The 21,218-nt window shown below is 42.9% G+C and overlaps 1 protein-coding gene across 1 annotated transcript in view; it reads right to left on the bottom strand.

Moving 5' to 3' along the window:
- Positions 1 to 425: 425 nt before the first annotated feature.
- Positions 426 to 21,218, bottom strand: part of CDHR3 (cadherin related family member 3) — a 34,028-nt gene continuing 13,235 nt past the window's right edge. Inside the window, exons 7-19 of the mRNA XM_068189653.1 lie at positions 18,911 to 19,059; positions 17,389 to 17,578; positions 16,917 to 17,085; positions 15,373 to 15,472; positions 15,116 to 15,214; positions 14,284 to 14,510; positions 12,421 to 12,592; positions 10,624 to 10,868; positions 7,865 to 8,046; positions 6,390 to 6,403; positions 4,918 to 4,949; positions 3,841 to 3,889; positions 426 to 1,089 (exon numbers count right to left, since the gene is read on the bottom strand). Coding sequence (XP_068045754.1) covers positions 776 to 1,089; positions 3,841 to 3,889; positions 4,918 to 4,949; positions 6,390 to 6,403; positions 7,865 to 8,046; positions 10,624 to 10,868; positions 12,421 to 12,592; positions 14,284 to 14,510; positions 15,116 to 15,214; positions 15,373 to 15,472; positions 16,917 to 17,085; positions 17,389 to 17,578; positions 18,911 to 19,059 — 1,942 coding nt within the window. The 3' untranslated portion in view covers positions 426 to 775. The remainder of the gene's footprint in view (positions 1,090 to 3,840; positions 3,890 to 4,917; positions 4,950 to 6,389; positions 6,404 to 7,864; positions 8,047 to 10,623; positions 10,869 to 12,420; positions 12,593 to 14,283; positions 14,511 to 15,115; positions 15,215 to 15,372; positions 15,473 to 16,916; positions 17,086 to 17,388; positions 17,579 to 18,910; positions 19,060 to 21,218) is intronic.

Here is a 21,218-nt window from a genome sequence, read left to right as displayed (position 1 = left end):
ACATGCTCACACTCAGAAAAGATTATTTTGCCCCATGTGTTACTGTCATTACTCTTTTGAGTATATTCCACTTGATCCTGTAAAGCATTAAATGTGCCAGAGGAAATACCAAAGGTGAAGATATTGAATGCTCTTAGTGTTACAAAAGATAAATAAGCTGAAAGTGTTGACAGCCTGAGATGCCACAAGAAGCTGTGGGCTTTCTCTACTCCAGAACTGCTTTCAAGCTATGGTCTTTTCTACAGCAAGATGGGAGGTCAAGGAAGGGCTGAAATAAAATACTGAATGAAAAGAAAATATTTTTAGCTTCTACCATCAAACATTTCTACCCTGGTGTGCTTTTCACTCATTTGGTTACTCAGCAGGGACAAGAGACCCAATTCATTGTTGAGAAAGCACAACTGTGTATGCATTACCAAAGGCAGAGGATGGGGCCATGACTGCCAGAGGTGCAGACTTTTCTAGGGGGAAACTACCAGTGTCTGTAGGATGCAGTGGGCACTGAATGCTTCTGTCCATGACTGTTTTGTTTCCTCTTCTTCTCTCCTGCTCTTACATGCACCTGCCAAAGGTGCATCCAGATTCATCTGTCTTTGGGTCTGGTTTACACACCTTATGGCCACCTTTTGTTTTACAGCTGAGGGAGAGAGAAAAATCACATCTGATTCTTTGGCTGTCCAGATCAGGGGTCATTTGGGATGTGCCTTGGAGTCTCATGCACTATGGCCTAATAGAAAAGCAGAGGTCATTCTGGGAGAAGAGGTCAGTTCCTGCCTTAAGGGGCTGCTGAGGATAAGCCCCCATCCTCAGACTCCTCTTTCTTCTTTTGCAATCTCAACCCAACTTGGCCTGGTGTTTCTGATTGCCCTGCTGAGGGCTTGGCAGCTGGTTTTGTTGCTGCAGTCAGCTCTTTCCTCTTCTCTGAAGGCTCTTTTTTGCTTGGTGCCTCTGTTCTATCCACCCCTTGGCCACTATTTTCTGTGGCACTGGACATTACCTGCATAGCCAGCATTGCCTGAAGGGGCTCAATGCTCTTCTTCCACCTCCGGGCCCCCGACCGTGTATTGAACTCATACATTCTGCCAGTAACTTGCAATAACAAAAAGACAACAAATTAAAATCATTCTTGCTTTATCAGATTAAGACATGACAGTTCTCAGCATGGAATCGAAATGAGAAACGTGAAGGACTTGGAATTCAGCTGAGCTGGGGAGGCAGCCCTGAGAGGGAAAGAAGACCTCATTTTTGTGGGGACCTGGGCATCACAGTGGCTGCTCAGAGGAGATGCTGGCTGTTCTGTCACTCTAAGAATTGTCTTCGCTGTTAGGGGAACAAAGATATTTAAAACAATCTCATTCCAAAAGAAATAAATTTCTTATCACCCCATAAGTCTATCCAAGCTCCAGCTACCAGGGGTTAGCATGGGCAGTGTAACAAACACATCCATAGTTGAAAGGACAAAACTTCTGTCTTCAGCCATACTGATCAAGACCATTGTATATATCTGTGCCTATTTTGTCATGTAGAGTTGCAGCTCTACATGACAAAATAGGCACAGACATATACAGAGGTAGCAGAGGTAGCAAAACCTGCTTAGGAGCACAATATGCTACATACATCTTCCAGACCATGTCAGCTCATCTGGACTGACCCAGGATTTGGAGATCCAGTGAGTCTTGGCTGCACACATTCCTTCTCCATTTACACGAAATGCTTTCTTCCAGGCTTGCTGTCCACTTTGCCATTAATAGAGTGAAGTACTGTGTGTTTCATACAAGTATATGATTTTCTCATATAGATAATATACTGTTAAATTTGTGTTGTTTAGCACGCATGGCTACCTTTCCTTGTCAGAAAGACTTCTGTCTCTATTCAGGTTTTATGGGTAATTTCTACTTGTACATTAAAAGCAAATATCTTCTCCTTCAGTTCGTTGCTACCTTGAGATAAGTGAAAAAATTGCTGTGTGTCCAGTGTGATCACCACACAGTCTAACTCACTATATCTTGCTATAAAGAGAATCAAGAGCTATAATAGCACTTTCTGTAATTAAACAATAGAAGACAAACAAAAGACCATTAAGGCTTGGAAAGAAACAGTGGCTACATGTTGCTACATGTTGCAGTTTGTATCAGAATTAATGGTTTGTGACACATTAACACAATTTAAGCAACTCAAGATGAAACTGGATCTCTTTACATGTTATTTTTTCTGACTGCTTATGTTAAAGCAGCCTGGATCAGGAAACAGCTTCTGACCATCCCTCTTAATCATATTCAACAGATGATGTCCTGGGAATTATTAAATCTCATTTCCAAACCAACAACCTAGGGTTTGCAATGAGCTGTGGAGAAGAGAGGGGAGGAGTGGGGAGCACACATTTTCCTGTTGTCACCACAGAGTTGTGTTAGAGCTTAATGTTTGTGTCAGGCATGACACGAATGCTATGGCTCTGGATGACTGTTTGGATGGGCTCAGATATCCTGAAGTCCAGTATGGCCAGGTTTGTTGAGAAAGGGAGCCCCAGCTGTCCTGCAAGAAGACTGGAAAGCAGCTCTTGCAGCGGCCTAGAGACTAGCCATGTGTAATATATTACAAATGCAGTTACACAGGGAAAAAAAAAGCAGGGATTTTGGAGCCCATTCCTCCAGATCTCTTTATAAATAGCAGGTGAGCTTGGACCTGGATCTAACCGGCCTTGAGCAGCCTTGTGGAAGGACTTAATTGCACAGTAGGGTCCCACTTGTTTGCCCAAATTGTACTGAAGTCTCCATGCCGAGTGTTTCCCATTAGCTCAACACATCCAACAGCTCTGAGCCAGCTAATAAGAAACACAAGTTACAGGCACTTTGGTGGAAATTGGCCAGATGAATCCAAGCCTTGAAACAAGCCTGCCTTCTTCTGGATGATTCCTAGACCGATTGTTTCAGGGCTATTTTCAGATCTATTTGTTAAAAACTTATTTTGTCTGATTGTCACATTTTACCAGCCCCTCAACTCCATGCTGGGGCTCTCAGCCATTAGTCACAGGAGTGAGCACCCTAATTCCAAGCCAAGAATCAAAGTAAGGGGCTCAGGCAGGGGCCATGTTTCAGGGGAATGAGGCAAGCCAGATCAATCTTCAGTAAAACAAAAATATTTTTCCTGTTATGAGCCCTGCTGCAGAGCAGTGGCTGTCACTTGGGGAGCTGGATGAGCTCCCCAGCCCATCCAGCTGGAGAGCTTTTCCCAGCTGCTTAATCAGATATGCCCAGAGTAGGCTTAGCTGGAGCCTGGTGGCACAGTAGCTGTTGCCAGCTGATGGCTTTCCCTTTTCTCCCCAACAAGCAATGCCCGAGCCTTGGATAAACAGCAGCAGCACACTGTTGCTGTAAGGGAGGAGGTTTGTGCAGGAGCCGGTAACTCACCCACCCACTTGCCCAGGGAGAAGTTTAGGAGATGAAGGCAGCACTCCTGCAGTGACATTAGTCTCCTGGCCATTTCCCAGACACAAGATGGGTGAGACCATACAGCTATGACAGCACCGGAGCAGGAGACTTGCAACACATTCCTTCTCCCCTCCCACCTTCCTATACCACATCCATACATTCCAGTTTGGCAGAGGAGTACCGAACAGTGTGACCATCAGATGTGTGCTTTCAAGGACTATAAGTATATTCTACCATTACAAATGTTACTGAGGCACTGTCTTGATTTTCACTATCTGAGATATAGCTCCCATTCTCCTTGGAAATAGCAAACTAGAAATATGAAAAGCCAATGTCAAACCATATTTTAATCAACTAATCCAGTTTTTTTCCAGCCTAATATTCATATCCTCTGTTAATTACTTTTTATTACCTGGGTCTCTGGCTTCTCCATCAAAGACAGTGTTTAGCTTTGTCATTGTCTGTGAAGAAACACAAAATCTAAAATGAAACCTGTGAAATAAGTTAAGTCAGAAGGAGGAGCAGTGACTTGGAAATGGTGATCTACATGGACGGAGGTGAATTTGTGTGACTTGTATATTGCATTCTTTTAGGCTGGGTTTAATTTAAACTGGCAACAAGAGCCATTTGTGGTGTAGGGTTTCCTCACCAGATATTTGAAGGAGAATTAACAAGTTCTGACATGCTAAATGCCTCCACGTGTGTTACCACAAGAGGTTCTCCTCCACCCAGAGTAGTCTTAGGAATCCCCTCACTGAAAAATTTGTGGGGAGGGAGTTCACTAATCAAAGTGCCTTGCATAGACTCACAGAATATCCTGAGTTGGAAGGGGCCCACAAGGGTCATTGCAGTCCAGCTCCTGGACCTGCAAAGGACCACTCCAGGAGCCACACCATGTCCCTGAGAGCATTCTGTCTATTTATGCAATTGCACAGCCTTTATGCAATTATGTCCATGAATAGGAAGGAGCCCCAAGATCCAGAAGCAAAGAAACATCTCCAGCAGTGGAAACATCTATGACATTTTGCTGCAAACAGCTCATCAAGGCCAAACTTTTAACAGCCTGGGCATGCTGGCACACCTTGCTGGTTGCACTCAGGTGGATCAGAGTTGGCTCCACATGTCAGTGGACTCTCAGCAGTGCACTGCTGCCATCAGTGAAGCTGGGGCACTTGTTGTCCCACCTCTGTAGTGAGTGTCCCTGTCACTGTTGTGGGCACAGCCTGTTTGACATCGCAATTACAGCATTACTTGGAAGCAAAGGGGCCCCAGTGCAGGTGAGCACCCCTCATACCCCTTGTTGCTTCCAAACACAGAGGGCAGCTGGGACAGTGAAGTGTTTTGCACTTAAAGGCAATCATTTTCTCCTTGCCTATCATTTCTATATTCTCTTTGGAAAACAGACACCATTCATAGAAAGGGTCCTATGGTCATATTGCATGATGGGGCTGGCAAAACTGGGGTTTCCTTTGAGACCAGAAGTACTTACCACAACTACTTCTTTCTTAGGCTTCTTCTTTTCTACAGAAAGGAAAATACACATTGTTAATAATCAGAATTTTCTGATAGTGACTGTAGACACTAAAGTCAAGATTTCCTCAAGGAAATAGACATTCTTTCTACTCAAATGCTGAGACATCTTAAATGAGTCTTGTTTCTTTTCAAATGCTGAGTGAGAATCCACAGTTGCCAGTGACTAATCAAAAGACTAGCTTGAAAATTTAGTAATTAATGAATAGCAATTTTTATTAAACAAATTTCCCTTTCTGAATAGTATGAACAAATACAGAAATTCACCTTTGGGAGTATCTGAACTAGAAATGCAGATTATTATTTTACACAAATATTTGTGGTTGCAAAGATTGTGTCAAATATCAGCTTGGAGACAAGACATGGAAGAGCTGCATTTTCAGTCAAGTGAAATTCAGATTGAAGAACAGTTTGGTTGTGTGCAAATTTACCACACTGTTAACTCATCTCACATGCAAACAAATACAGCAGCAGTGCCATGGGCATCTCAACAGCATGGATTTGTGGATGGTACCCAACTAATCGCTATGATTTCTTCTCACTCCTTGCCAATGTTAAATGGCCTTTCTTTGGAGAACTGTGCCTGGCCACAAATGTGCTTTCCAGCCAGGTGTGCAAAATTCTGAAGCGCTGCAGGTGGATCTCAACCTGAGCACTGATGGGAAACCTGTTCTGTCTGGCCTTTGCTGCCCAACATTTGGGAACCAGTTTTTCAGAAAGCAAAAAGCATTTGCTTTTTGGAAACCAGCCAACACTGAAATGTCTCAAATTGGGCAACCAAGAGAACAGCTAATTTTGTGGGGTTTGTTATCTTGTGGTTTTTTCCAGTTGGGAGATACTGACTGAGGAAAGGGGAATTATAAAACAGGGTCCTACTCAGCCCATATGAGCAATGCTTTCTAGCAGAAATGTAACGGACCAAAAAGAACAAGACTGCTTAAAAAAACATGCTTTTCCATGTGTGATTTATCTCCCTGCTAAGTTATACAAACCCCTTTGAAAGCACCAATACTTCAAAATAAATCTTTATATATGTGAAGTAATGGTGTCAAGGGAGCAAATGATCAGAGAAGTGATCAGAGAACAGGAAATGAGAGTGGAGAGGACTCTTGAAGGTGCTATAGATGGCTGGGATTATTTTTTAACAGATAGCATATAAATTGTGTGTGAAAAATACAGTAATTCTTTAGCATCTACTCCAGAATATCAGACTACTCTGAACTTGGGTTTTGCCTAATAGTTAATAGATTTGAAGACTAAAAGGGCCATGAGATCACTTTGTCAGGCCTCCCATAATTGGCCAGGATTATCTAATCTCAGTACCCTTTTACTATGTCAAATTTCTATCTAGAAATTAATTTATAGATTTTACATGGAATCATAAACAAGGTCTTATTTTGAAGCATTAAAATATAGAAAAGAGGTACACACCTGAGGCATTTATCCTGTAATGAAAAGAAGATTAAGAGTGTAGTTAACAAATGTCATGGTTTTCTCTACAAAAAAAAAATATTTTTTATTCCCTTTCACTTGGCAAGAAGGATGTGTTTCCTTGAGTACCAAGATTTGCTTGATTTATTTGGTTTCTGATTTTGCTTTCACAGAATGCCTGCATCATTTAATGCTGCTCTCAAACAGGAAAACAGTCCTGAGCATTTCTCTAACACTTCTTCAAGAAGGAATGCTCTCAAAATAATGAAGTCTTTTTAATAATAGCGTAATGGATTTATATAATCTGGAAAAATTTATTTTCAGATATTGTCATTTTGTTCCATCCTGGGAGGAAGATCAATTTTTTGGTTCTGATGTGCTCAGAGAATGCCTTTTAAAATATTTGAAAGGTTATAAATGTTTTTGAAAATATAGAAATTGCTTTTTAGTGGGAGACCCCAGTTCCCAATAAATCATTTTTCCAATTAATAAATAATAGCAGTATCTTAGATTCATTTGCCATTTTTATCACAACCTTTTAATGCCTTGCACACATGATTTGAACTATAGTCACAGTCATATATTAGTTCTTTAGATTTAATGTAACTTCTAAATTGATGTCCAAATCCTGAGAATACTTGTAGAAATGCTTTTTTTTTTAATCTCAGCCATTTAAAAGGACTGCTTATCTTTGTTTTGTGAAGTACAAAGTCAATTTAGAGGCAGCCTGGCTCCATCCCACTGAGAAAGCAGCCAGCAGGGATCTCTCCACTTCCCACAGTGACTCAGAGCTGGTCCCAGGTGCTTCCAAGCCTTTTGCCAAGCATGAACACTTAGAGGTAAGCTTTATGGGCCAGAGCCTTTTAACTGGCTTGGTAAAGCTCCAGGAAATCTGCAGAAGTTTTGCCAGAACAATGAATTTGGCGTGAGCACCAATATTTGCTAGGGACACTGGGATCTGTAGCTGCGAGGGAGGAAGATGCATCCAGTAACTACCTAGATGGGAGCTCCCTTGGAGTGGGGTCAAATACAAACCAAAATATTTGTGGTCAGCACAGTCGGGCACAGGCTCCGACTGAGCCTCGTGAGCATAGCTGCCTTTAGAAGTTATAATTGCTAATTCCACTTCTACCTTCTGCTGATGTTAATGTTACTAAACCCACGAAAAAATACGCCGCGGACACATTTCCATCAGTTCATATCATTCACACCCAATATCGCTGTGCCCGGTATTAGCATTTACTACAGTACAGGGCTTACTGCTATAAAAGACTGACTGGCAGCACCGGCATCCTGACGGCAGGAAGGCCTGAGCCATCTCTGTCGCTGCCAGGCGGTGCCGGCTGGGGGACTCACAGAGCGGGGCTGCGTGCTTTCCCGGCCGGCGGGCAGCGCCTGCGGAGCCGCGGCAGCAGCAGGAGCCCCAGGTAGGCCAGCAGCCCGAGGAGCAGCGCGGTGCCGGCTGGGGGACTCACAGAGCGGGGCTGCGTGCTTTCCCGGCCGGCGGGCAGCGCCTGCGGAGCCGCGGCAGCAGCAGGAGCCCCAGGTAGGCCAGCAGCCCGAGGAGCAGCGCGCCGCCGGCGGTGACGACGAGCGGCACGTACCACGCCGACGGAGAGTAGCGGTTCTCCCTTCTTGTCACAGCAGTGAAGCCAGGCTTTTAAAACAAGACGGGAAGAGTTCCTCAGGGCTGCGTACCGACACCAGCGTCACCCTTCATCTGGCCGAACTTCTGCAGCGAGGCACCCGAGCTGGCCCCGCGGCTCAGCGGGCGGTGGGCGCAGCGCGCTGCAGGGAGGCGCTGACTCCACGTGCCTGCCTGCTGGCGGCCGAGGCGGCTCAGATGGCTGGGATGGGCCACCGAGCTCCTGGGGCAACCAAAGGCAGGTGACATGGAGCCCACCCACAAGGAAAAGGGGAGGTTCCAGATAATGTTTCGATATTTTATATTAAAACAAGCATGTCGTGGTGGGGTTTAAAAGCCTCAGGTTGCCTGTGAGGCTGTAAGCACGCTGGAGGAGGGCGGGCAAGTTCAGGGAATACTGCCGTTACTGAGATACTGTTTTCTTTCACCTAAGGCAAAACTGGAAGTAGGTCATCTTCACTGCAGTGATCATTCACACTGCTTTGTAAGAGGAGTTGAACCCTAAGGAACTGGGTTATTGTATAAAAAGAAATGGAACTCCTTCTTTTTTACCCAGTGACTTGTTCCAGAAGGAAAAACCACGCTTCCTGAGCAGTTGCAATCTCCCACATCTTCCTGAGTGTCAGGAGACACATCTCTGAGCTGGCACATCACTCGGTGCTAACAGCTCATTCATTAAGGTCCCATCATGAAACTATCCTCACACATTTCAGAAATTACTCATTCACTCTACCTAGTTCATTACCTAGTGTGGTACTATTAGTTTTGTTCATCTACTGAAGTTTTTATTTAATTTTCTGTAAGACATTTGTAATCACATTGAGTATGAAATTGAGCAAGATATCTATTTCTTTCCAGTTTAAGGATAATTTTAAAATAACCTATTTAGTCTCGTCAAAAAAAAATACATGCAATCCTTAGATAAATACTCAAATAATCTCAATATCACCACCACCACTTTTTCCTCACCTGGACCGAAGTCACAGGTGACGTTTTGTAATGGGGATTCTTTTCTACACTACCAGCTTTCCAATTTCTGACTCATCGAATCACTGCACTGAACACATGTAAAGAGTAGTGATGGGAGAACTTGCTGTATTGGAAGTGTTTTTCTGGAAAATAGCCTGCAAGTGGAGGGCTCATATCTCTGGGGAGACAGATTTAATGCTGTAGTATGTGGTTGAGACTGTTTATATTTGTGGTGAAGCATGGGAAAGAAATACAGAATAAGTTTATTCAGCTTAACTTTTCATTTCCATATCAAGTTGAGGGAGTAGAAGGCAGTGAAAAAAAATCATTTATGCCTTCCCAAAAGAGCATTAGATGAGAACAGGGTTATTAATCAGTCTGAAAATTTGGATTTAAGTGTGTTCATAGCAAAGCAACCAGACTTGTATGTGCTGTTTGCAGGATCCTTTAGTTCTGGTTCAGTTACCAGAAGCCTCTAGAAGATCTAGACTATTTTACAGTAAAGGCCTCTTTTACCACTTCACTTGGATACTCATATTTTCATTCCTGCATGCAAGAGAGAAAAGGTAATGCCATCTGCAGGCAGGCAGGGAATGGATGGACTGCAGATGATGGAAGATGGTGCAGCAGGGCATGAAGGGGTGACTGGTACAAGGTTAGGGACAGAGTGGTCCGTACCCTCAGGCTGTATCACATCTACAGGCAAGACAAAAGCAAGCTCTCTGCACATCCTGCACCAGCCTGATGGAAATCAGAGCTTCAAAATTGAACAAAAATTGATAAGACAGAGCTCAACGGGGATGGCTGTGCAGAGGGGTGGACAGTATTGCTGGGACACAGGCCCACAGCTCCACAGGCTGTGCAAGGCTAGATCCCACCTGGGCTGCCAAAAGCTGTGCAGGCTTACACAGCTCAGCTATGGACCATCTCATGGGCATGGAGCTCAGGAAAGACCCATCCCACCCCTCTGGACTTGCTGTCTGAAACCTGCTGAAACCGCAGCGACACACTGAGGCTGTGCAAAACTGCTTCAGTTCCTGACATGCTGCTCCAAGTTTTACACGACAGTGACCTCAGGTCTGGAAAAGAGACCCTTTTAAGTGATGAGGATTTATTGTTGTCGTCTGTTTCAACTTTGATAGCCACAGATTAATGTGCTCCAATGATAAAGAAGCACACAAAACTGCAAGGCACCTGGGGGAATGAATAGTTATGAATAAAAAAAGAGGTAGTGCAAAATGCATGAGGTAATTTTAAGGTTCCAGGCAAAGGTTAATCCCTGCTCTTTTCTTATTAATAAAGCTGCCAAAATCTTTAACTTTCCAGTTGCATGGTAATGGCAACATGCCCAGTCCTTTGGCTTCCTGCCCTTTTTGTTTTAGAAACTGAAATACAAAACACATGTTATGACTTTGTACCTGGGACTAATCCTTCATGACACTAAGCACATCAACCACCTCTGCCTTTGTCATAAGAGCAAAGGGCTCAGAACCTCCCAGAACTAGATGCACTCTAGGGTTTTGCTTTTCTTTTGCATACATCTATCCTCTTCTCTTTACTCCTGTGGAGATTACTCCATAAAAGAAATGCAGAACTGGACATAAGTTTTAATGAACTTACTGTAGTGGTTGTGGCAGTAGTTGGGTTTGGGATAACTCTGATGCTTAAAGTCACTGTTCCAGTTTTAGTTAAGTGTGTAGTTTTGTCCCTGGCAGATACCAAATTGTCGTCTGTTATGTGGACGCGCAGACTGTAAATCCAGTGCGTATCAAGTCCACTCTCATAGTCAAACCTTGATGCAAGAATCAGATGAGATGTGTTGGAGCCAGCACTTGGTGAAAAGGTGAAATGACTGTTCTCATTGCCTGCAAAAAGGTAACACCAAAATACAAAAAAAGTTTACTTTAATCCCGCATTAAAGTTAACGTGTGTAACAAGTGGTGAAGTGTGGTGAAATGTCAATGACAAGGGCTCCTTGATCTTCCTTGTACCATATAAAATAATTTTAAACAATGCAGTCATAAAAGCATTACAATCTAGAATAAGACCTTCTGTGGAGACATAGCAGAGAGGAGGCTGTGGAAACACTTCAGAGCCGTAGGGCACACAAGACATCACCTGAATGGCCTGAACTTACAACCAGAGGAGCACCCAACAACACCCAGCTGGGGTGAGGACCCTGCACTGCGGCAGGGCTCATTCTGCTACTAGGATGTCCCTGGAGTGTTGCTCCAGCCCCTCTCCATGGCTTCTCCATCTGCCCAGAGGCAGTGGCCTTTGAAGAGAGTTAATAACTGTGTGACACTCATTGCCTCCAGTGCTTTGTCAGCACCATGGGGCACGGAGGAGAGTTCAGAAATGCTGGCTCTCCACCCCTTGCTTTCTGTCCATTGTAACCGGAGATATGCTCATGGCCCAGGCTGTAGGCAGACCAGGTCCAGCTGTTAGGATCTGGACAGACCACATATACAGGAAATCAGAGCCTTGAAAAGGCACCAAATGTGCTTTGGTTTTGCTCTTCTGGCCCCACAGAGATCAAGAGTTGACATGTCCTTGAAGGCCATGCCTGTTTTATAGCACAAAAAGGGCCACGAGCTGCTCTGCGGCTCAGAGGCCAATGCATGGCACAGCTCAGGTCTGTACCACCAGGACTGGGCCTGTGGTCAGACACTAATTTACTAACACAGCCATTGTATGAAATCATGTGTCAATACCATGTCTACAGAGCTCCTTCTATGGCATCAAGGGCTGCAGTAGGACAGAGATTCTCACTTTTGATGTTCACAGCTTTTTACTGGCACCTGGACAATCTGCTCCCTCCTTCACAGCAGTCACTTTAGCAACAAAAGAAGGAATTGCCCTAAGAGAGTGTGTTTCCATTTGTGTGAAGCTGAGTGGCATCCCATACCACTGCAGTTCTCCAAGTGGATGCAGCTGATCATGAGGTTCAAAGAAGGATTTTTAAAAGGACGGTTTATTGCTTACAGCACGGATCTACAACGTCCAGGTTCGAGCAGTTGTTTTGAACAGTGCACCAGCATCTATGTGATCATGAGATACGCAGAAACACAAAACTTTCCATCATTTCTCAAGATTTACTCAGCTGTAATTGGAAGTGAAATTTGACACTGCACACCATTCTAGCTCATTCTTCTGAAGTTCTTGTCAACTGTGTAATTAATAGCCTATTAATTAATATGGCAGGCAATCCAGCCTTGCCAGGGAGTGGTTCTAGCTGCTAGCACCTGTAGCACCAGTAGCCAGCTTGTGGAGAGGATCAAAATAATGATGTGCAGAACTTGTGCATCACAGCTAGCTCACCATGAAAAGCAGCACACATTGTTTATAAATACAAGTGAACTATCAGCATTCACTGTTTTTCCCACTGTTCCCAGCTCGCCCAATGTAACACAGTACCTTCATTGATGAAGTAACGGAAAGACCTGGGATCAGAATCACGATCTTGACATTCAATCCTGAAGCCATTAATATTGGTCCCAACAGCTAAATTGACTGGGATTTGAAGTGAGAAGAAATTGGGTGAACAAACTGGCTCTTCATCATTTACTTCCAAAACATTCACAGTTACCTGGAAGAAAAGAGCAATAGCAAGCTGAAGCTGCTTCAATGTGCTGAGGCAGAATTTTGTTAATTTCAGAAACTGTTTGGTTTTGCCCATTTTGTTCTTTTGATCAACAACAGTTGAAGAGCACTGAAGTCCCCTTCCAACCTAGCTCCTGCCAGGAAATGTCTGTGATCATTTGTCCTTCAATGCTTCTTGTGATCAGCATTCTTCTGGGAACATGTTCCGTAACCTGAGCCATCTTCCAAAAGTGAAGGGTTTTCAAGCTGATATATCTGTTTGAACAATCTGAATTGTGTTACAGTTAAAATGAGAAATAATAATAGTACCACAGAATCATTAAACTCCTAATCATTAAACTCCTTTCCAGAATTCTCAGTCTGCTTCACAATCATTAGTTATGCTTCTTAGCATATTTAGTAACTATTTAGAATATGATCAATGGAAGGAAGAGTGTTTATAAACTGTTCCCAGTGAGAGGGAAATGCTGGTAATGGCCTCCTGCATGGGTGGGAGCACCCTGAGTAGAACCAGATGTGTTTGATATCATCTGGGGTTAGTTAGCTGAAAGAAAAAGATTACCCTTCCCAAAGTTCTTTCTACTAATGTCTGTCCATCAGGCAACAGATAAACTTGACATTGTTAAAAGCTTCTGATGCTAAATTGTCATTAATTGTCACCTTGAAACATTATAGATGATAAAGAGATTGAATACCTCCTAGATAGCAGCTCCATGGGTGTGCTTGGCTGGAGTGAAAAGCAAGCCTAGTACCTGTGTTACCCCCAAGAGATGTGTAAAAATCAAATGTAAAGCAGTCATGAGGGAGAAAATGTGAAAAGAAGTCAAAAGGAGCCTGTCTGTGAAGGACACTGGGATTCTTTGAAAGAAGTTACTATAAAATACCTTTGTGGATATAGCATCTATACTTTTTCTTATGAATAAAATAGGTCTGGGCAGAAAACCTAAGCCAACCCTGCTGTTAAAGGTTATCTTGGTACCTGGCATGGTCTTGGCTCCTGCCAGATAGCACCATCGGGGAAAAAAGTAGATCGTGGTCAGGGCAAGGCACAATTCCAGCAGGCCAAGTGGAATTCCAGCAGGCCAAGTGGAATCAGAGGCTGGCCCTCTGACACTAGCACAAGAGGCCACCCAAGCCTTCCCTCCATCCACACCCTCTCTGTACCACTCCATGAAAACACAGCTCTGATATGCTGCAACACAATTCTCACATTACTTTGGACACTTTGCAGGCAAACAAACTCAAAAGTATGTTTGAGGGCCAAGGGACACTACACAGACTCCAAAAAAATTTTACCACTAAGCATGGCTACAATTAGATTGTGCTACCTGGCTTCAAGACCCTGTCTTTTTTCTATTTTCTAGTACCTCTGTGGCCATAAAGAATAACTTAAATTGTCTAGGGCACAGAAAACAATTTCACTGTCCAGGTAAAATAAGAAAAAAAAAAGTCTGAGAAGCAAACACCACAGTTAAAAATATTAAAATATTATTTTATCTTTTTTGTGAGAAATAAACCAACACTGAATGAATAACCCCTTTCTCATCTGAGTAATATATAACTGGGCAGGGTTGCACTTGCCCTTTACAGGAAGTGTTTTGCCCAGTGTCTTACTATTGCTAGGAAGAATAGAGAAAGATGTAGGTAAAGACGAAGTAGTAGAGTGGATTTACTCACTGATGCTGTTGTAGACTTCTCTTGGTCTGAGGCCTGTACTGTGAAAATGTGTTTCTGAGTTGTTTCATAGTCTAACCTAGCTAAAATTCTCACATCTCCTTTCGTTGGGCTGATCCAGAAGATATTTGTGTAATCCCTGGTGCCAGCTCCAGCTACAATGGAGTAAGTGATGACACTGGGTGGCCAGTCCTTGTCTATGGCATGCACTCTTCCAATGCTGGATCCAACTGAGAGACAGAAAATCCATATTTCATTAACATTTAAAGTAACAGCAGGTACAGATGAAACTGAACTAAAGACTCGGTTTAGAGTTTTTCACCCAAGAAAATTAAAGCATCAGTATGATAAGCACTATTTCCCTATGGTGTGCTATGGCTCCCCTGTACATGGGCTGCTAGCAGTAAATACCAAAACACAGGAGTGTGTAGAGAAGCTCAGCAAAAGTGCTCCATGGCTGGGCCAAGGGAGTCCTCACTCATCTCTGTCAGTCTGTAAAGGTTTCTGTGCACCACCACAGTCCCTCCAAAAGGCTAATTTAGCACGAGCAGAAAGACAGTCTAAAATAAGACATCCGAGTTCAGTTCCTGTCACTGCCACAGATTTCTTGTGCAATTGCTGAATTTGTCTGTGTCTCAGCTTCCATCTGTACAATTGGAATTTTTGCCAGCTTAGTCTATTTAAGGGTAGTAGGTGGTTGTGTGGTGGAGACCCTATTTGAACTGGAACTTTGAGCCATTTGCCTCATTTACATATATGAAAATTCATTTGGAGCAAAAAGGCACTAAACAACATGGCAACGTTATTTCTATCATTTAGATGCTACTTACTGTACCTTTAGTAATTTCTGAAACACTAAATGCATAAGATAAATTATGGAAGACAGGAAAGAATTCATTCACTGGCTTTATCCTGATGTAAATGTAGATGATATCTGGAAATATAACAGAAGATTAAATCAGAAGATTAAATCATAGTTAAGTACGGCTGTGAAATTTTCTCATGCATATATTCAAAATACATATGGTATTCCTCCCTCCATACTGTTACAGCACAGAAAACTATGAAAAGAAATGTAAAAGGGATACTTGCTTGAGTAGTTAGGATGGGCAATATCTTGCACCCTGACAGTCAAAGTATAAACTTCAACTCCTGGATTAGCTGGGTTTTCTAGATCAATAGTTCCAGTCATCTAAATAGAAAGGAACAGAATCATATTTATACCTCCATACGTGAAGTCACAGTACTCATGATGACAATTACTCTCTTCAGCATTCTGTAAGCGTGATTTGCCCCTTGGGTATATAGAACAGTTCTAGAGGAATAACACAGACTAATAGGCAATTCCAGGATTGAATTCCAGGCTTTTTCTACATGCTTACACTTCTGCCAACAAAATTTCTTCCCCTTTAGAGCAGAAAGTTTAATCATTTGGATGATAAGGTCTCGACCTTTTATGTAGTCAATTCAATTTATGCTGCCCTTTCTTGGCTCGACAAAGATCTGTGATTGCTAACAGCAATGGCTTGAGCTATTACCTGAGCTCATGCCTGCAGACATTAAAAAAAAGGTATCAGGTCCAGCCATGAGTGTTTGCTGAGGAACCAAGTTGTTACTAAATGGTGGCTCACACAGATTTAAATCCTAATCTTCTGAGCTCTCTATCTTGCTGTGGAAGCCTCATAAACTTTGGGGCAGCAGGACTAACACACAGGCATCCACTGCTCTTCAGGGAGATTCCTGGAGGAACAGGTTATTTGGTGTAGTCTGTTACAAGCCTTTAATCCCTGTACATACACAGGGAATAAAGGCTTGACAACAATCTTATCCTGTGAAGGAAGGAAAATACTTTTTATGTTGGCAGATGAAGCAACTGAGGGCAGTTCTTATTGACAAGGAAACCTCAGTTCTAAAATTAAAGTAAACCATACAAAATCATTTTACTGCTCCTTTAGCACTCTTGTCTTTTAGGCAGAATGCCTGTTTTCTGTTGTTTCCCTTTTTCTGTACTTGCCCACAGGTTTTTTTTAAAAGCAAAAGACATCCACCATTGCACATGTCCAGGAAGTGGTGGGGTTCCGGCCAATGCAAGTTTGACAGCAGCTATCAGCATAAGGAATCCATATTTTGACATGCAAAATCACAGAAGTGCAAATCCCACCACACTTTTGTGAAAATTTGCCACTCAAAGTGATTTTACGATTCTGACCAGTTACTGAGTTACTGAGTGTGAGATTTCTCAAGTATTTAAATTCTTCATGCTGAATAGCAAGGATCTTCCACAGTCTGTCATGAGTAAATGGGTATGAAATGGCATCAGATTTCTCTGTTTATTCATATCAAAGTTGGTGCTTTCGACTCCCTAAAAAAGATTTTTTTTAATAGCAGCTAGCACTTTTATTTAAAACTGAAGGAAACACTCTCTTCACTAAATTCTGTAGAATCATTAGAAAGCATCCTATCTAGGGGTATATAGTTCACAACCAGTCAAAACAGTCATTCTCCACATCACACCTACTGTGAAACGGATTATAGTAATTTTTTGCTTGTACAATAAATTTAAAAAACCTGCTTTAATATTTCATATATTGACTTCTCTAATGGGGTAATCTAACATAAAGCCACAAATGACTGACCACAAGTCTTCCAGACACAGTGGACTCCAGAGCAAAATTATTGCTTCCCAAACCAGATAATCCAGTGAAAATAAATTGGTTGTTTGATGGATCAGCATCAATATCTTTACAGTAATTTCTAAGATCAACAAGAAATGTCCCAGGAGCTGTATTTTCATTTGCTTCTTTCCTGTTTAAAACAAACACATTTCCCGTCAAAGCAACTGATATTTCTCCTTTTGAACTCTTCATATATCACAGGCCAAAACATTGATTTACTTTTTAAGTGAAATCCTAGATCTAAATATACAACCATGGAGGAAGCAACCCAGACACTGAGCCATGTGTTGTGATGGACAGCAGCCCTGTACAATGGGCAGGCTAATGATAAATGTCCACTTGAGCCTCCAGCTGTCGGTCTGGGGATGTGCCCTAGTCTGCACACAGGTCTGGGGCAGCAAGACACCACCAAGGCAAGGAAGATACTCCATACCTGAAGGCAGAAGGATGGCATTCTGGGGGGTTGTCATTGACATCGTCAATAACAATTGTGATCTCCATTTCACTGGCATGGCCACTGCTGGGGCTGTCCTCCACCCGGACCACCAGTGAGATGTTGGGATGGAGCCGCAGTGGAAGCGCATCCCGGTCGATTCTCCCAGTCACCTGCAACACTCCAGTTGCTGTCAGAGAGCAGCCAGAAGTCAGACATTCACCATGGGGGGAAGCAACAGACGCTCATGGTGTACATGGAAGAGGGGAGGGCAACTCAACAGAAAGGCAGCAGAATAAAAAGTCTTCTGTTCTGAGCAAATCATAGCTGGTTTAGTTACTTTTTTAAAGTGATGCAAAATGGCTCTGAACATTCTGGTAAGATTAATGGCTAGATACCATTGCTGAAAAATACACTTTAGGAGGCCATAGCAGAGGGTTTGTAAAGCATTTTGGTTTCCCTTAGTCTCAAGCTTCTAGTGCAAGCCAGAGTTCAGTGCATTCACAGAGCATCAAGGACAACAAGCTGTTTAATGCCTGGGCTGTCCTTGCTCCCTAGCTAGTAAAACAGCTTCTCTTTCCACTGTTATCATTCAAGCATCCATCAGCACCTCCAAATCTACTCACACATCAACAGAGCTGTGATAGACTGTGCCAAGTGCTCTGGTCAGCCAGTCACTTCTTTTTCACTTCTGTTAGCCTCCTTCAAAAATCGAAGATTTTTATGGCACACTACTATTCCCAGAGCACAAAGGAGTTAAAAGAACAGAGCATACATCCTCTGCATTTTGGAGTGTGATGAGGAGGAAGGTGCCAATACAAGGCCAAAGGGCATAGGGAATCCAAAGCATTTATGGATCATCCTGATCCCCCAGAGCTCTGTGTTGTGTGGCACTTCTTACAGCTGTGATGAACAGTTCTAAAGCAATAGCAGACAAGGAGCAAAGCTGCACTGAATGCCAGCCCTGGAGGAAAAAAACCCTGGGGAACAGATGTACAGATCCCAAAGAGCATGAAGAAGATAGGATCACCATGAGAAAGAGGACTCTTTTGGATGGTCTTGCCTGAGGAGGGTCATGAATGGAACAATGAACTTGAGGTGTAGATTTGCTGAGCACCTCAGTGCTAGAGAAGATTTCAGACAGGAGGGAGGACATCATGGTCTAACTACTGGCAGATGTTTCAAGAGACCCGGAAGGGTCACTGCAGTCCTCAAAGATTGAAAATAAATCAGCAACCTTAATTCCACCCAAGGAACTGTCACCCTCCAGCCACAAGTCAGTATTTGTCAAGAAGTCACCTTTGGTCTACTTTCTTCAAGATATCTTATCAAGTCTTGGTCAGCTGACCAAAGAATTTCACCCTAGTAAGGGACTGAGCATTCCTTATTGCTATAGGGAGCCACTAAATAAAATAAATTGATTTAAAACTAAGGCAAAATAATTTCTCCAAAGTAGACAGTCTTTTTTTTTTTTTTTTTTTTTTTTTTCAGATGTCAGTAACCATATTTTTGTTTGTCTGACCTGGATTTATGGAAAAATGTCTGTTAGATGACTGGATGCTGTAGAAAAGTCTGCTGGGAGAATCTTCATCATCAGGATCTTTAGCTGTTATATTGGCAACAATGGTGCCCGGGCTTTGCTCCTCTGGAATCCTGTAGATTCTTTGTTTTCTACAAGATAAAATTCAGGAAAGCATGCATCTTGTTTGCAAGGGCAGATGATTACAGACTTAGCTGAGAAGCCAACTGTAGCAGCAGAGCCATGGTGCTTCTGGGCTCAGAGATGGCTATTTGCACGTCTGGATAAATATCCCAGTCACTGGTTCTGCCAGATGGACATGTAGCAGTAGCTGAACTGGCATGTGTTCATGAAGCATGACACAGCCACACAAGTAAGTGTTCCTCCTCTACAACTTTTACACAGTAAAAGCAATTTGACTTTCACAGAACCATGGAAGTTGAAGAGGTAGGAGGCCATTAAGTCATGCCATACATCTCCCTAAAGAGCCACCAGCTCATAAAGCCATTTCCTTTAATTCCCTCATTTTGCAAGAGAAAATCAAAAATTACAATAAATAATGTAGTTAATCATCTTTTGGAATGAATGCTGGAGCCTTCTGGGGGGCAACAGTATTATAGAAAAACTGAATTGTCACTGCAGTAGGCAAAGGCAGGAAGGAGCACTCTTCTGGGTGCCTAACAGATGAACATGCCTCCAACTCCCAGCAGCATCTGTCTTTCTGATGCATTTTACATTGGGAAAATGGTTCTCTACTGCTGCTCTTTGGTATGCCAGTGCTCCCAAATTTCCTATGAATTGAGTTTTATAGGTCAGACATGGCCTGGCAGGCAATTGTGCAGGATTGCTTACAGTGGTTGCAGTTTGATGTTCACATGGGTACTCAGGTGGACAATTTCAGTACTTGAACCACATGAAAAAATAGGCATGGGCCAGGACACAAAAATAGTGCAAGGAATTTCAGAGGGCTGACTTATATTACCGAGGCACACACAAACTCACACACATCTCCTGATTCTAGAACTCAAAGGGAGTTGAAGGTCCTCGAGAGTTCAAAAAACATTAGAAGTGTGTTTCAAGACTAAATACTTTTTGCATTTTTAAAACATCCTATAACACCACTTAGGTTATTGACTGGTCTGTAGTACCCAGTACAGGAAGACACGAGTCCTTCGTTGTTCTCTGAAGACACACGTCATGGGGCACTTAGCAATTGGAGCAGAGAATTGCAGAGACACAAGAGAAGATCCCATGCCTAAGATCTCCACTTGTGATTTTTAAAATGGTTACGAAGACACACTGTCTTCAACTGTTCTGTCAGTTCATATGAAAATCACATAGGGTTTTCCCAGTAAAAACACCTAACTTACAGGCAGAAGAAAACAAGGAGGTTATGAAGCCTGTTGTGTCACTTATTTATGAAGTTTCTAGTCTTGGCATTGAATCCCTTCCTTCCTTGTTCTACTGTTGCTTCCAGAGTCATGCAGAAAGAAACAGATCCCACTCACTCCCACAGCTCTAAGTGGTTTTGGCCCAAAGTAGGAAACTCCCTAAGCCCACTGGAACCCCACCTTCAACCTCTCTGTGAACAGCAAACACCACAGCTCCACCCTCACAGCCCTACCAACACTTCTGCAAACCTGGTCATTATCCCATCCCCACTAGATATTTTGGGAAGAAGTGGGGCATTATTGAGCATGCCCCCATAACACAAAGCACCAGTACAGCTGGGGAGGAGGTGGGGCCGCTTCCTACGCAGCTATGTCTGGGATGTGTCCTGCTGTCCATCTGTCTGCCACCCGCCTCTGGCTTTTTACAGGATGGTTCAAGCAGACCTTTTAGTCACTGCAATGTAATTGCAAAGGAAGCATATGTTTGTTTTCTTGTCTTCTCCTTTGTTTTCCTGACTCCACAAGTTTTCCATTGATTTTAACAGCAACGATTTCAAAAGGCTGAATGCCAATGTAGTGTTGTGAACACCAAAACCAGATGTGCTTGCATATATTGTGGGAACAATTAAAAAGACCCTTTGAAACTCTGTTCTTGACAGCTATGATTGGGGTAAAATAAAGGAGGTTTGCTAACTCCTCAAGTTTCTCCAGCTCTTACCCCAGCACTAATTATTACAGTGTCAGGCAGTACTCAGCCCCAGCATGCAGCTCACATTGTAGCAGAAGACAGGCCATACATGTGCATATTAAGGATAGATCATGAAGTACAATTTAATCTAAAATTCTTTACAAACTGAGCTGCTCTTTTTGATCTGTAGTGTCAATCTAAAAGGAAGAAGATTCAAACAAATACCAGACTC

The sequence above is a fragment of the Anomalospiza imberbis genome, chromosome 5 (assembly GCF_031753505.1).
Source record: "Anomalospiza imberbis isolate Cuckoo-Finch-1a 21T00152 chromosome 5, ASM3175350v1, whole genome shotgun sequence".
In the NCBI taxonomy this organism is placed as follows: Eukaryota; Metazoa; Chordata; class Aves; order Passeriformes; family Viduidae; genus Anomalospiza; species Anomalospiza imberbis.
The sequence above is the reverse complement of the archived record's forward strand: the minus strand, read 5'-3'. Positions and strand labels throughout refer to the sequence as shown.